Consider the following 15,711-nt stretch of genomic DNA (forward strand, 5'->3'; position numbering starts at 1 on the left):
CACAGCAGCACCTAGGAGCCTGGAGTCACCAAGAACAGACCCCAGTTCACACGGCCCAAGCTGCCTGCCATACAGGTACCTGTCCTAGGACAGCAGAATGATGAAAGACCTTGTTGAGACACTTAGTGGCAGCAGGGAGTTAGAGACAGAAAGCGCAGAGTGGTAGGCTCCCACCTGACTTACCCAGGGGAACTTGCTTGTCTCTAGACTGCCCGGACTTCTCTGCCTGCCCTGTGGTCTGGTGCCCTGGACTGTGGATGCTGAAGTCTTCAGTAAAGGTAAAGAAACTGCAATCCTGTGTCCTTATTCTTCTCTGCACCTCTCACCATGCCACCATCTACACACCAGGAGCCCTGGGGATATATTTCACCTGTGGGAAGATATACCATCTAGCTGCCATAACATCACCCCAGCGGATCCCTTAAAGCAGCGTCGGTCCCCACTGATCGAATACCACAGGTGGCGTCACGAACATAAACTCTATCCCTTTAAAGACCTTTTCGCAGCCACCATGACATCCCCCTGTGAATCGCAGGGCCCGATACCGAGTGACCCCCTAGCCCTCAGGGCGACTCAGTGACAGAAAGCAAAAGAAGCAAAAGGACAGCCACCCCCAAAATAACAACAAAACACCAAGGTTACTTACTGGTAGCCGGTTTTTCCGGAGCCCATGACAGCACACATGAGAGAGGGGATCCACCCAGTCAGGACAGGAAACCTACTGAAATAAAAGGGCGGTACCTCTCCCTCGCTTCAGTTGGATTTCAGAGCATGAGAGGCCCCCTTGGTTAGTTCACATGGTAATCTACCACCACATTATAATAATAATAAAAAACACCCAACTAAAAGCGCACACCAAAGGGTGAAAAAAGGGAGGGACTATACAGGTGCTGTCATGGGCTCCGGAAAAACCGGCTACCAGTAAGTAACTTTGGTGTTTTCCCATCTCCCATGACAGCACACATGAGAGATTTTTGGAGAAAGGAACACCTTAGGGAGGGACCACCGCTTGCAGCACCCTTCTACCAAAGGTAAGGTCAGTAGAGGAAGATAAATTCAGTTGGTAGTGTTTAAAGAAGGTAGACGGTGAGGACCAGGTAGCGGCCTTACATATCTGATCAATCGATACCTCTGCTTTTTCAGCCCAGGAAGTAGCCACGGCCCTGGTGGAGTGAGCCTTGATGCCATCAGGGATCGGAACGCCACATGCAGCATAGGATAAGCTAATGGCCTCCCTAATCCATCTGGCAATAGTACTTTTGGACACCCCATGACCTTTCCTGCTACCCTGGAACGCTACAAATAGAGACTCATCTTTCCTCCACTGACTAGTTAAGGATATGTACTGTAACATAGATCTTCTTACATCAAGAGTGTGAAACCTCTCCTCGCCTGGATTTTTAGGATTTACACAAAATGAGGGTAAAACAATCTCCTGACTTCTATGAAATTTAAGAACTACTTTAGGTAGATAAGCCGGATCTGGTTTTAGAACCACCCTGTCATCATATATCTGAGTGTATGGAGGACAAACGGACAGGGCTTGTAAGTCACTCACTCTACGTGCGGATGTCAAAGCTACCAATAGCACTGTTTTTAGAGTGAGAAATTTTATCGATAACTCTTGCAAAGGCTCAAAGGGACTTTTAGTTAGAGCATCTAACACCAGATTTAAATCCCAGGGAGGAATTTTCTGAATTACAACAGGTCTAGACCTACTGCATGATTTAATGAAACGGGCTACCCACTTGTTGGTAGATTACAATGATATAAAGCTCCTAATGCCGACACCTGAACTTTAAGCGTATTAGTAGCCAATCCCAGCTGTAAGCCTGCTTGCAGAAACTCTAAAATAGCACCCACAGGAGCCTCGTCTGACAAAGGTTGTCCTAAAAACTCAAGAAACCTCTTCCATGTCCTACCATAAATTGTTGATGTAATCGGCTTCCTACTTCTCAACAGGGTGGAGATTAGCCCTGACGAGAATCCCTGTTGGCTTAGTAATGCCCTCTCAAATTCCAGGCTGCCAGATGGAAGCCATTCACTTGAGAGTGGCATACTGGACCCTGGGTAAGCAGGTCTGGAACCTCCGGTAGGATCCATGGATCGGTTACTGACATTTGCCTTAAAAGAGAAAACCATGGTCTCTTCGGCCAAAATGGAGCAATCAGAATCACTCTTGCTTGCTCCATCCTGATCTTCCTTACCACTACCGGAAATAATGCTATTGGTGGAAACACGTAAGCGAGGCTGAATTCCCACGGTATTCGGAGGGCATCTACTGCAACCGGGTTCCCCCTAGGTCTAACGAGCAGAACCTCTCCACCTTCCTGTTGTGAAGCGTGGCAAACAAGTCTATTACCGGCTCGCCCCAGGCCTGCACTATTTGATGGAACATCCTGGGATTCAGCGACCATTCTCCCTGTCTTAGCTTTTTGCGACTTAAGTAGTCCGCCTTCGTGTTTTCGACCCCCTTTATGTGCAAAGCTGTAAGGGACAGAAGGTGAGATTCTGCTAACTGAAGAAGCAACGATGTTGCCCTCATGAGTGAAATGGACCTTGTTCCCCCCTGATGATTGATATAGGCTACTACCGCGTAATTGTCAGACATCACTCTGGTATGACGACCCTGAAGGATCGGAAGGAAATGTCTTACTGCCCTTTCTACAGCCCATAACTCTTTTATATTGGATGTGTGATGTTTTTCTGTATGGGACCAGGATCCCTGTATGGAAAGGGTCCCTAGATGTGCACCCCATCCTGTACCACTGGCGTCCGTTGTGATTACGTCTTCTATCAGAGTTAGCCACTGAACCCCTGAGCTCAAGTGATCCCTTACTGACCACCAGACTAGGGAATCTCTGACGCGTAACGAGAGGTGAATTTTTCCCTCCAAACGCCCTTCTAACAACCTTTGTGTTGACAGGACCTCCCACTGTAATTGCCTCAGGTGAAACTGTGCCCATTTTACAGCGGGAATACAGGATGTTAGTGACCCTAGCAGGGACATCGCCTTTCTTAGTGTCATTACAGGCTGATGTATCGCCAATTCCACAAGACTTTGTATTTTGGATATTTTGTTCTCCGGCAGGAGACAGAGTTGATGCGTGGAGTCCAGAACCAACCCCAGGAAGGACTGAACTTTCTCTGGTGTTAACCTCGATTTGGCGACATTTATTTCCCAACCTAACACTGCAAGGGTCGTAGTCACTTCTTCTATTTGTGCAAGACAGTGATCCATCTCTTCTATCTAGGCGACCTCTATTGAATCTTCCTCTCCGAAAATAAGGCCTTCTGATATCCACTGGAAAGCGAGGAAAACCTTTTTTCTTGTCGCCTGCTTTTTCTAAAATGTCCTCCAGCTTTTGACCAAAGAGGAATTTACCGTCACACGGAATGGAACAGAGTCTATTTTTTTAGGGTAAGTCCCCTGGGCACCCCTTTAACCACAAGGCACGTCTTGCCGCGTTAGACAATCCCGCTGCCCTAGCTGCTAGCCTTACAGAGTCTGCTGAGGAATCCGCTATAAAGGCTGCCGCCCCTTGTGCCATTGCCATATTGGCTAGGACCTCTTCTCTCGGCACTTTAGATTTCAGCTGATCCTCTATTTGTTGCAGCCAGACAATAAGGGAGCGGGTAACACATGTTCCAGCTATTGCCGGTTTTAGACCTCCTGCGGCTGCTTCCCAGGTATGTTTTAAAAAAAGCATCTGCTTTTTTATCTAAAGGGTCTCTTAGGACGCCTGAATCATCCAAGGGTAGGGGTGACCTTTTAGATGACCTAGCCACCGCACCATGAATTTTAGGGGCTTTATCCCATATTTCTGAATCCTTTTCCTCAAAAGGATATCGTCTCTTAGAAGCTGAGGGAAGACTACCAGACTTCTCAGGCTTCTTCCACTCTTTTTCTATAAGGGTCTTAACTTTAGTATTTACTGGGAAGGTACGCTTCCTCTTCTCCTCCAAACCGCCAAACATAACGTCCTCTACCGATCTGGACTCTTTCTCATCCTTAAGGCCCATTGTAGCCCTTACTGATTTTACCAGTTATTCTGTATTCTCAGTTAGGAAGCATGGTCGGCCCCCAACATCACTATCTGAAGAGGAGCCAGAGAACACAGAAGAGGATTAACATGGAGATAGAGGTCCCTCTTGATATTCCTCATCAGACTGAGGGGTAACAGAATCCGAAATAGTCTCTAGGATCTTGCTACTTTTCTTTTTAAGAACTGATTTTAAAGACCCTTTAAACTCTGCCCTAATCATGGCCCTAAGGCTAGCGGCAAAGTCAGGGGATTCAGCCTGAATAGTATTTTGAATGCAATCCGCACAGAGGCTTTTCTGCCATTGGACTGCTAGCGGGGCTTTGCAGAGGGCACATTCTTTGTTCTTGGACTTGGCACTAGCCTTCCTCGGCGCCTGACAAACAAGCAGAGAAATGTAGCCCATTACCACCAATGTGACATTCACGAAGATCACTCACCACCCGCTGACACTCAAGGGTACCGGATTTTGAGGCTGATCTGGAGTACGGATAACGTCCCTCCTAGAAGCTGAGGAGTCCTGCGACTTTCGATCCGAACGACTGCCGCTTCTCCTCCTAGTATGCTGGTGAGCAGACATGGCACCTGGTAAGATCTCTTGCTGCTGCTGCTGTGGTGATGACTGAAGTGAGCGCTGCTCCATACAATCCTCCATAGCGGAGCTCTGTAGATTGAGCGCTTTTCCTGTGGACCCACCCCCTTTTCAAGGGTGATCCACACTGCTCACCGCCTCATCCGGTAAAAACATTGCTCCTCCCCCACCTCTGCGCCCACCAGGAGACCGCCAGAAGGTCCCTGAGAATCGGCAGCGTTGTGTATGGGCGCCGCCATCTTGGATCCGGCGCGCAGCAGTGACGTCACGCGGGCACGCCCATTCCCAGCGTGCCCTGCGCGCAACTCCTGCCGCGCACCCAGAAGCTAGGCCAGGGCCAAAAGCAGCAGCAGAGGGGGCAGAGAGCGGCGTGGCAGCCGCAGAAGAGCCACAGGATTCCGGACTGCGCTGCCTAAGGCCCGCACGTGCGCAAAGGCCCCAGGACCTGCGAACGGCGCTTCCACAACCTGAAGGCCAGCATACAGGCATCCTGCCTGTTCTTCCAGTGCCGGGACAGGAGTGGGTGAGTCTTCAAAACCGCCGTGATTTCAGCACTAGGGTTCCCATCAGGACAGGAAACCCAACTGAAGCGAGGGAGAGGTACCGCCCTTTTATTTCACTAGGTTTCCTGTCCTGACTGGGCGGATCCCCTCTCTCATGTGTGCTGTCATGGGAGACGGGAAAAATAAATGCCCACAAGGCCAATAGGATGGGTGCTTTGCCCTCCCAATGAAGGGTACAAGAAAGAGATTTTACATTGTGTATAAAAAATCCTCTTTCCTGGGTTCACAATTGTGAGGCACGGAAGACAATGGGATGTCCCAAAGTAGTCCCTGGGGTTGGAAATCTATTGACAGTACATCAATCCCTCAAGTTAACACTCAAGCAACTGCCATTTGCAGCAACCTTCTGCCAAGACTTGTATCAGCCAACGTGGCAGTGAGAACTCTGTAAAACCTTGAAACGATGTGGCTTGAAGACCAACTAGCAGCCCTACATAGTTGAAGAACAGATCCCAAATGACATACGGCCCAGGAGGCTCCCACTGCTCGGGAGGATGAGGATTGAGCCATGACCATGAATAAAGTCTTTAGGCAGATCTGCCTCAGAATTGCAGATTGAAACCAACGAGTAATGATAACCCTAGAGGTGGCAAGATCTCTGCGAGGGCCTACCGATACAAACAAGAAACTATCGTAGTGATACTGGATGCAAGACTACCATGGCCAGGTGAAGGACAAAGAAGGAAAAGTAACAACACCTTGCCTGGTGGGAGTGATCACAATCAGGAAATTCAAACTAAAGGAAAGATAGAGTGTAGAGATGTCCCTGATTGGCTGTAAAGGACTAAAGGGGTGACCAAAGCCAGGTTGAGGATCCACACATACAGGTGGGCTTATACGGCGGCACTGAGTGTGGCTCACCCTGGAAGAAATTCTTGACTTTAGGTTTGGAAGTCAGGCACCTATGGCAAAGGATAGCCAAGGCAGCAATTTGCAACACTGAGAGAACTAAAAGAAATATATAGGAGTGACATCGGCTTAACACCCACAAAAAAAGACCTTCCAATTGTGCTGAAATATATGTGACACAGAAGACTTTCGTGCCCTGATCATAGTCAGAATAACATAATCAGAAATGCCCGAACCTATAGGACTGTGACCACGACAGCAATGCAGTTAAATTGATCAAACATGAATTCAAGAGGAAGAGGTTGCCCTGGGAAAGTAATGCATGGATGCCATGTGGTATACTAGGATGACTCTGTAAGGAAGAACATGAATACTGGACTCATGCTATAGAATCCTATTATAAGCAAGCAATCTAAATTGTTAGGCTAACGTAGGGCAAAAGAAAACATTGCCCCGATTGTGAAAAAAGTCCAAGATCCCCCTGAGTTGTTGAAAGGCCAAGACCGCAACAATGAGCCAGTCATCTACCACAGGAAACTCTAGTGGAGGAGGCAGGCATCCATGGGTGATAATTGGGGACAAAAAATATCTAAATGGATGGTATGGCTAAAGCGACAAAGGTAGAATCCTCTACAAGACCTAGTTCAAGCCTTGAATGAGATGGATCTGCTGGGACCAAACAAAGTAGGTCCTATCTCATAGATGTTAGGTAAACACACTAGAAAGCTTACAGACGTGCCAATCCAAGAGAATCAAAATTTCCAAGAGAAGAACTTTTCAGTGTTCCTGAAGAAGATAATGACAGAGTAGAATAATCTATCCAGAATGTTTGAAGAGAAGCACCTTTCAATATATCTGCTGAAGAAGAAAATTGGAAGCATGCGACCCAAAGAAGCTGGAGGATGAGGAGGCACTCAGCACCCATACCACTAAAGAACCGCTATCAGGCTCTCAAGCAGGACAACTATGAAGATGTACATCAAAAAAATGCTTTGCCCGCAAAGAACACCCCAGTAAGAAATCATAAGCCTCTTGAAGGGAGAAAAAGAAGCGCTGTGGTGAAGAAGAATGGCATATCCCGCACTGTTACCCAACTTAGGAATTAGGTATGGATCCAAGACTTGTGTCTGCCTCTTATGTGACACTAAGCTAAATTGATAGCTTGGTGTCATTAGGCCAAGTGTAGCCTGCTGGTGGGGATCCAACTTATTTTTATTTCTTTTTTAGGTGTTGTTCTTAGTGTCAGTCTCCAGGTAATAGTAGACCTCACTTATGATTTCCTGTGTCCTCCAATGAGGCACCTCAGAAAAAGAAACTAAAAAGTACTGTGCCAAAAGGTGATCCTTGTGGTCTTTACTGAAGATTTCTACTCATTAAATGTGTAAATTATGACTTTATTTTTTGTCCCTTAACAAATTCTTTATCCTTGTGGATGTATTATCCCTAACAAATGTATCTACAGCTTCAAAACAAGATTGTAAAGCCCAGATAGATCACATCAACCGTGTGACACACATCCAGATTTGCACTTGATTCTGGTTACAAAATCAGCATGTTGGATAGCTAATACCTGTCTTTCAAAAATGAGGCTGTACCTCAAATTTACTACTCACCTGGGTGGTTATCTGTAGATATTTCCTCTTTACTCCACTCATCATCTATCACATATGACTCTGAAGTATTAATATTGGTCAGATCTTTACCCTAAAACACATATTGTAAAAGTCACAGACAGATGGTGAAGTCACATCTTTGATCAGCGCTAATCCTGCCATCTCCACCGTTCTCATTACACAAGTATAAAACATATAATACTGGTGGATAAAACAAGACTGAGCACAAGACCTCCACCGCCATCTACACATCATAGGGGAGATCTCATGACAACTTAACATATATACTTCAATATAAGTCGACCCCAGTATAAGCCGAGACACCTAATTTTACCACAAAAAACTGGGAAAACTTATTGACTCGAGTATAAGCCAGGTATGCATTGTCCCCTCATCCCTTTCCTGGTATACATGGCTCCCCATCCCCGTCCTTGTAATCATGGGTTCCCATCCATGTCCTTATATCATGGCTCCCCGTCCTGTCCTTGTAATCATGGGTTCCCATCCCCATCCTTGTATGCATGGCTCGCCGTCCCTGTCCTTGTATGCATGACTCCCCGTCCCTGTCCTTGTGTGCATGGCTCCTTATCCCCGTCCTTGTATGCATGGCTCCCCATCCCTATCCTTGTATGCATGGTTCCTATATAGAAGAAAAAAACCACATCCTATTTACCTTCCCTGCGCGGCCTCGCTGCATCTCGTTCCGGCATTAGCAGATATTCCGGCCAAGCGATCAAGTAGCCCCGCTCATTAAGGTAATGAATATTCACTCAACGCCTATGGGAGTGGAGTGAGGTGAATATTCATTACTTTAATGAGCGGGCCATGTGAACGTTCAGCAAGAAGAACTGCTGGCGCCGGAACAAGATGCAGGGAGGGTGTGTAGGGAAGGTAAGTATGATGTGTGCTGGAAGCCGGCAGCTGCGGCTGTAACTGTGCGAACAGTAAGAGAAGTGAATAATCACTGCCAGCGCAGTGAATATTCATTTCTCTTTAGCAGCGGGCACAGGCTTTAGCTGCCGACTCCTGCCTTTGTGACCCGCTGCTCCCCCTCCCCCACCGTCTTTCTGGGACAATGACTCATGTATAAGCCGAGGGGGGAATTTTCAGCACAAAAAAATGTGCTGAAAAAACTCGGCTTATACACGAGTATATACGGTATCTCCATCTACCTGATGAACCTGAGGAACATTGGGATTTTCTTCTGAACAGTCTTGTGAAAGGAGAGGACTGGAACATCTCTCTGGTGTTGTCCTTAGACTGGATAAAACTGTAGAAAACACATACAGAGACTGAATTTATTCTTTACATACAGAAAACTATAAGGCATGTTTTTAGTCCTGTCTATTACCTGGCAATGTGAGGGGCTGGGGAACCTCCATCATGACATCCTTGTACAGATCTTTGTGTCCTTCTAAATACTCCCACTCTTCCATGGAGAAAAAGATGATGAAATCCTGGCATCTTATAGGAACCTGACACATACAATGATATAGTCATCCCCCCGAATCCCTCCATAGCATTACTGTATATTGTCCCAGCATTCCCAGCAGTGTCACCTCTCCAGTCAGCAGCTCAATTATCTTGTAGGTGAGTTTTAGGATCTTCTGGTCACTAATGTTCTCATGTAATAGGGACTGAGGTGGAGGCCCCATGATTGGACTCAAGGGTTCTTCCCATTCCTCAGGGGCCTGACAGCGCTCACTAGAAGCCTTCTTCACTAATATGTAATCCTGGTTATGGAGAGAGACATTAATAAATCTCACTACAGACATTTCCAGAGTCCTCACCTCTCCAGGTCTGTCCATCTGTTATTCCCATAGATAAGAATGATGTAATGTGACGTCATCAGAATCTCTCACCTCTCCAGTAAGCCAGAAGAGGATCTCTACGGTGAGGTGTAATATCCTCTCCACCAGCTTCTCCCTGTCTCTATCCATTCTTGATGGGTCAATCAGGTAAATTCTCTTAGATTTTCCATATAAAGAGAGGATATGATATTGTAAGGACCTGATTAGGAATAAGAGCCAATGTAAAATCATAAAGAATCAGATATCAGATGGATATTACCTATCCAGGCTCCAGCGCTGGGCTTTGTTTCCCTTTCCTAAGGCCAGCTCCATTTGTGCTTGTACCTATCGGGATACTGTGCTAACCCAGCAAATACAGCTGACATAATAAACTAAGGCTTTTTAAAGGCTACCTGACAACCCATTTGAGCATTTTAAGTTAATAATATGGACATGCAGGTTTTGTAAAGCTGAAACTAGTCATACCTGTATGCATCATTGATGATGGCTTGTCATTAAAAATCTTATTTTTTAGTTCTGCTATTCCAGGCTATGCGTGTATGTTGCCCGTAAGATAAGACTGCCTCTTCTCTCACACTACATTTCTCCTCCATGCTTGCCTTTGACGTCAGGTGCGCGGACCGTAATCCTGCGCATTCTGCCTACCATCCCTCTTATGCACGGTTTCACCCTTATTAGGGCAGGGACTTCAATTTTATTGTGTGCAGGCACCAGAGAGTTACTGTCACCACTGGCTATTAGCCTATTACTATTCAATTAGGCGGTCTGCCTGGCACTCTCTCTGTATAGTGTAGGGACTTGCAAGTCAGTGAGGACCCTTGACATGGGTTGGGGCCTGCGTATTTTGGCCAAACTATGATCCAATAACTCATATTATATATTTTTCTGCACATTTTGCATATATTTTTTTTTTTACTGGTGCACCAGGACCATTAATTGTGTGTTAGGAAACCATCCATGGATGCATTTTTCCTCCTCCAGTTTCCTGAACTATCCGCCAGTCTATCTGCGCTGGGAGTGGAACTATCGCACAGTTGTGTGGTGTGACTGCACACGGTGGTGGCCCCTGCGTGGAAATGTTGAGTGATGTGTGAACACGGGACGCTTCCCATTTGTTTTGCGGCCGGGAGACATGGGTCTCACGATGGCCAGAAAGCGCGGGATGCTTCCTTGCCTGGTGTTAGCAAATGGTGGGAATGTGTGCATCATGCTGTACAGCTGTATGGCTACCTGAACATGACTGGGAGAAATGCATTAACTGATTGTTATACTTAGATTTGGACTGGCTACTTAAGGCCTTCTTCTAATCCAGTTCAGTGCTGTTTATTCAGTTCCTTTGCATAGAGGCATGGCGAGTGCTGCGTGGTTGGGTTCTGGTTGGAACTCAGTAGTTGCTATTGGTCGTTATTGGGTCTTCTTTATTAGCTATTTTCCCTTTGGTCTTCATTTGGCTTTTATGCTGCTAGCTTTGGATTTGTTTTTGTACCTGACTCTACATCGTCCGTGTCACCAGACGCCAGCTATCCTGTGATAGCAGTCTGAGAAGGGCTGGAGTGGGTGAGCAATATCCCGGCCCTTAAGGAATTGTCTAGCAGTGGTGGCTTGTGCAAACTGCGTCTGTGACTGCGCTTTTGCTGGTCCGATGTGAGTCGCTACAGAGTAGTTATTCCTACACTTAGCATTATTGACACCTCTCCATTACTAACCCGTGGGCTTGATGACTCATGACAATACAAAGGTGACATCAACCCCACAAATATGAACCCCACTTTCCACCACTACAGGGCAAGTGGGAAGAGCGAGGCTAAGTGCCGGAATTTACACATCTTAGAGATGCGCCTTTTCTGGGGTGGCTGAGAGCTGGTGTTTGTAGCCGGGGGGGGACAAGATCCATAGCCCCTTCCTAGGCTATTAATATCAGCCCGCAGCTGTCTGCATAGCCTTTTCTGGTTATTAATTATAGGGTGACCCATGTCATTTTTTTGGGGTCCTCTATTTTAATAGCCAGTAAAGGCTAAATATACAGCTGTGAGTTGATATTAATAGCCTGGGAAGTTCCCTGGGTATTACACCCTTCCCAGACTATAAACATTGACCCCCAGGCGCTGGCTTTCGTCTCTGGTTTGTAAAATTGCGTGGAAGCCCATGCCATTTTTTTTAATTAAACAGATATTGCGATTACAGCCGGGGTCACACTTGCGAGAAACTCACACGAGTCTTGCACCTCAATACCCGGCACTGCCGGTAAAAACTAATAATTGTCTATATCTTGCTTATGCAAAACTATTACTGTTGGTCAACATTCTTTGGTCTGGACATGGGTGAAACTCCATGGCTGCGAGCCAAGTGTGACTTAAATACAATATATTTTGGCAGCAGGGAAGACACTTCTCTCATGCATACCATATATAAATACTTCTTATACGGCTTTTATATCTTATCTTTATTTATCCCTTTTTAATTGTAACTTTTATTCTAAATAAATTTCATTTTTATTCAGACCATCTGTAAAGACCAAATATTTGTTAGAAAACATAAGTTTTTTCTAATTTCACAATCCAGTAACTAGCTACTACTTACTATTCAGCCTTGTCCAGCTTCTTCTGGTAGTACTCCATTCTATGTTCTGTTGTTTCAAGTTACAAGTTTACAAACTCATCTGTGCAATCAGTCTACCTGATAATTATTTTTTGCTATTCTGTTGCTATTAAAAATTCAGACTCTGTAGTTCCTGTGTGGAATTATAACCCTGCAGTAAGATTCCATATTGATTATTCATCTCTTCTACTCTTGTGTAAACAAACCCTTATCGCAGGACTCCAGATATATAGGTGCTTCTCACAGAATTAGAATATAATCAAAAAGTTGATTTATTTCAGTTCTTTAATACAAAAAGTGAAACTCATATTATATCATTACAAGCAGAGTGATCTACTTCAACTGTTTATTTCTGTTAATGTTGATGATTATGACTTACAGCCAATGAAAATGCAAGTCATTTTCTAAATAAATTAGAATAAAAAGAATAGAATAAATTAGAATAATTAACAAAAAAAGTCTCCCAAAGCATTTAAAAAGGTCCCTTGGTCTGTTTCAGCAGGCTCCACAACCTTGATAGATGTCCAGAAGGCAGTCATTGACACACTCCACAAGGAGAGTAAGCCGCAAAAGGTCATTGCTAAAGAAGCTGGCTGTTCACAGAGTGCTGTATCCAAGCATATTAATCAAAAGTTGAGTGGAAGAAAAAGTGTGGTAGATAAAGGTGCCCAAGCAACTGGGACAACTGCAGCCTTGAAAGGATTGTTACAAAACGGCTATTCAAAAATTCTGGGGATATTCACAAGGAGTGGACTGCTGCTGGAGTCATTGCTTCAAGAGCCACCACACACAGACGTATCCAGGACATGGGCTACAAGTATCGTATTCCTTGTGTCAAGCCACTTATGACCAACTAGATGGTTGCCCGATTCTAACGCATCGGGTATTCTAGAATATGTATGTCCACATAGTATATTGCCCAGCCACGTAGTAGATTGCTCAGCCACGTAGTATATTGCCCAGCCACGTAGTATATTGTCCAGCCACATAGTAGATTGCCCAGTTACATTGTGTATTGCCCAGTGACGTAGTATATTGCCCAGTTACATTGTATATTGCCCAGTGACATAGTATACAGCAGAGCCACATAGTATATTGCCCAGTTACGTAGTATATTGCCCAGTGACGCCGTATATTGCCCAGTGACGTACTATACAACACAGTGCCACATAGTATGTTGCCCAGTGACGTAGTATACAGCACAGAGCCACGTAGGATATTGCACAGCCCATGTAGTATATTGCCCAGCTATGTAGTATATTGCCCAGCCACGTATGACACAGGTTAAAAGAATAAAAAATAAACATATACTTACCTTCCGCAGGTGCGTTGTAGCACTGTCACCTGTGTGGGGTGCAGGCGGCATCTTCCGGTCCCAGGGTGTGCTTACGTCGCGGTCACGTGACCGTGTCGCGGTCACATGACCGTGACATCACGGCAGGTCCTTGTCGTGCAGGACCTGTCATGACGTCGCGGTCACATGACCGTGTAGCGGTCACATGACCGTGACGTCACGGCAGGTCCTTTCCGCGCAGGCGCGCAGGACTTGTGATGACGCCGCGGTCACATGACTGTGACGTCATGGCAGGTCCTTCTGCCAGACCATCCGTGCGACTGGAACGTGCCGGTTGCATCGCGAGGAGCGGGAAAGGCAGCGTAGGTGAGTATATAATCATTTTTTATTTTTTTTATTATTTTTAACATTCAATGTTTTTACTATTGGCGCTGCATAGGCTGCGTCAATAGTAAAAAACTTGGTCACACAGGGTTAATAGCAGCGGTAATGGACTGCATTACACCGCGGCATAACGCGGTCCATTACTGCTGCCATTAACCCTGTGTGAGGGCAGACTGGAGGGGTGTATGCGGGCGCCGGGCAGTGAGTGTGGGGAGTAAGGAGTGGCCATTTTCTTCCGGACTGTGCGTGTCGCTGATTGGTCGCTGCAGCCATGACAGGTCTTGAGGTCTAGTGTAAAGTTTCCACAATCATTGATGGTTTGGGGAGCCATGTCATCTGCTGGTGTAGGTCCACTGTGTTTTATCAATACCAAAGTCAGCACAGCTGTCTACCAAGAAAATTTAGAGCACTTCATGCTTCCCTCTGCTGATAAGCGTTTTGGAGATGGAAATTTCACTCTACAGCAGGACTTGGCACCTGTCCACACTGCAAGTACCAATACCTGCTTTAAAAATAACAGTGTCACTGTGCTTGATTGGCCAGCAAACTCTCCTGACCTTAACCCCATAGAGAATCTGTTGTATTGTCAAGAGGAAGATGAGACACCAGACCCAACAATGCAGATGAGCTGAAGGCTGCTATCAAAGCAAGATGGGCTTCCATAACACCTCAGCATTGTCACAGCTCCATGCCACACCACATTGATGTAGTAATTGATCCAAAAGGAGCCCCGACCAAGTATTGAGTGTATTTACTAACCATACATTGCAGTAGGCCAACATTTCGTATTTTAAAATCATTTTTCAAGCTGGTGTTATAAAGTATTCTAATTTACTGAGATAATGACTTTTGGGTTTTCATTGGCTGTAAGCCATAATCATCAACATTAACAGAAATAAACACTTGAAATAGATCACTCTGTTTGTAATGACTCTATATGAGTTTCACTTTTTGTATTGAAGAACTGAAATAAATTAACTTTTTAATGATATTCTAATTTTGAGAAGCACCTGTACCTCTCTGCATATACATCTCTGCAATTCCTATGTGTTGATGTTGTACTGCTGCATATAGTGCTTCCAGCTTCTCTTACCCATGTGCTCTCATGCATAACCTGCTCTCCTATTCCTTGTAGATTCACATGCCATCCAGCAAGTCTTGACTTGCTGCATCATTGCCTCAGGTTCATGCTGCACAACCTGATATATGACTAAGGGAATTTACCTTACGACTGTGGGCACACATTGCAGATTTTGATGCGTTTCCGCAGTGTTTTTGGACTCGTGGAATTGCATCAAATCCGCAGTGTAGTACAGTAACAATGATAGTCAATGGGAATTTGAGAATTGCTGTGCATATGCTGCAAATCCAGGCGGATTCGCTGCGTTTTTTTTTCCGCAGCATGTCAATTCTTTGTGCAGAAACACAGAGTTTCTGCACACATTGGCTATACATTGAGTAAGGCAAATCCGCACATCAAAAAACGCATGACAATCCGCATGTAGACCGCAAGAAATCCGCATCAATTGCGCATGGAATCCACAAGCATTATGGCCTGCGTTTTCTGCCAAGAGATGGAGATTTTGTGCAGAAAATTCCACAGGCCAATCCGCAACGCGTGCACATACCCTGACAGGTGATCCCATAATAGTTATACAGCTGGGTCATGTTTACATCTGGAGAATTGGGCCTTGACACATGTACAGATGGTATGGAGAGCAAGCGTCGGAAGTGGCAAATATATGTAAGTGCATGTACTAGTGCACATGTTCCAAGAAAATCACAACATGCACTAATCACATTTGTTTTGTGGACAAGACCGTGCTACTTTCAATATCACCTAGCTTGTGCAGTCATCCATAATGTGGATATGATTTGCCCGTGAATTTAAAAATGTGCCTAAACATAGAACATTATGAAGGCAAAGAAAAGTAGCATGCAATTATCAGGGATCACCAAAAATA

At 45.4% G+C, this 15,711-nt stretch overlaps 2 protein-coding genes across 3 annotated transcripts in view; one reads left to right on the plus strand and one right to left on the minus strand.

The window, feature by feature from the left end:
- Positions 1–15,711, plus strand: part of LOC138666617 (zinc finger protein 271-like) — a 240,808-nt gene that overhangs the window by 35,340 nt on the left and 189,757 nt on the right. The window lies entirely within an intron of this gene.
- LOC138664033 (oocyte zinc finger protein XlCOF22-like) overlaps positions 1–15,711 on the minus strand; it is a 34,242-nt gene that overhangs the window by 4,569 nt on the left and 13,962 nt on the right. The window contains exons 2-6 of one of the 2 annotated variants that reach the window (XM_069750446.1): positions 9,523–9,627; positions 9,220–9,393; positions 9,012–9,135; positions 8,833–8,930; positions 7,661–7,751 (exon numbers count right to left, since the gene is read on the minus strand). In XM_069750446.1, coding sequence (XP_069606547.1) covers positions 7,661–7,751; positions 8,833–8,930; positions 9,012–9,135; positions 9,220–9,393; positions 9,523–9,627 — 592 coding nt within the window. Of the gene's footprint in view, positions 1–7,660; positions 7,752–8,832; positions 8,931–9,011; positions 9,136–9,219; positions 9,394–9,522; positions 9,963–15,711 lie in introns of those variants that run through there. The other variant, XM_069750445.1, reaches the window with a different exon arrangement.

This window comes from Ranitomeya imitator, chromosome 2, assembly GCF_032444005.1.
Source record: "Ranitomeya imitator isolate aRanImi1 chromosome 2, aRanImi1.pri, whole genome shotgun sequence".
NCBI lineage: Eukaryota > Metazoa > Chordata > Amphibia > Anura > Dendrobatidae > Ranitomeya > Ranitomeya imitator.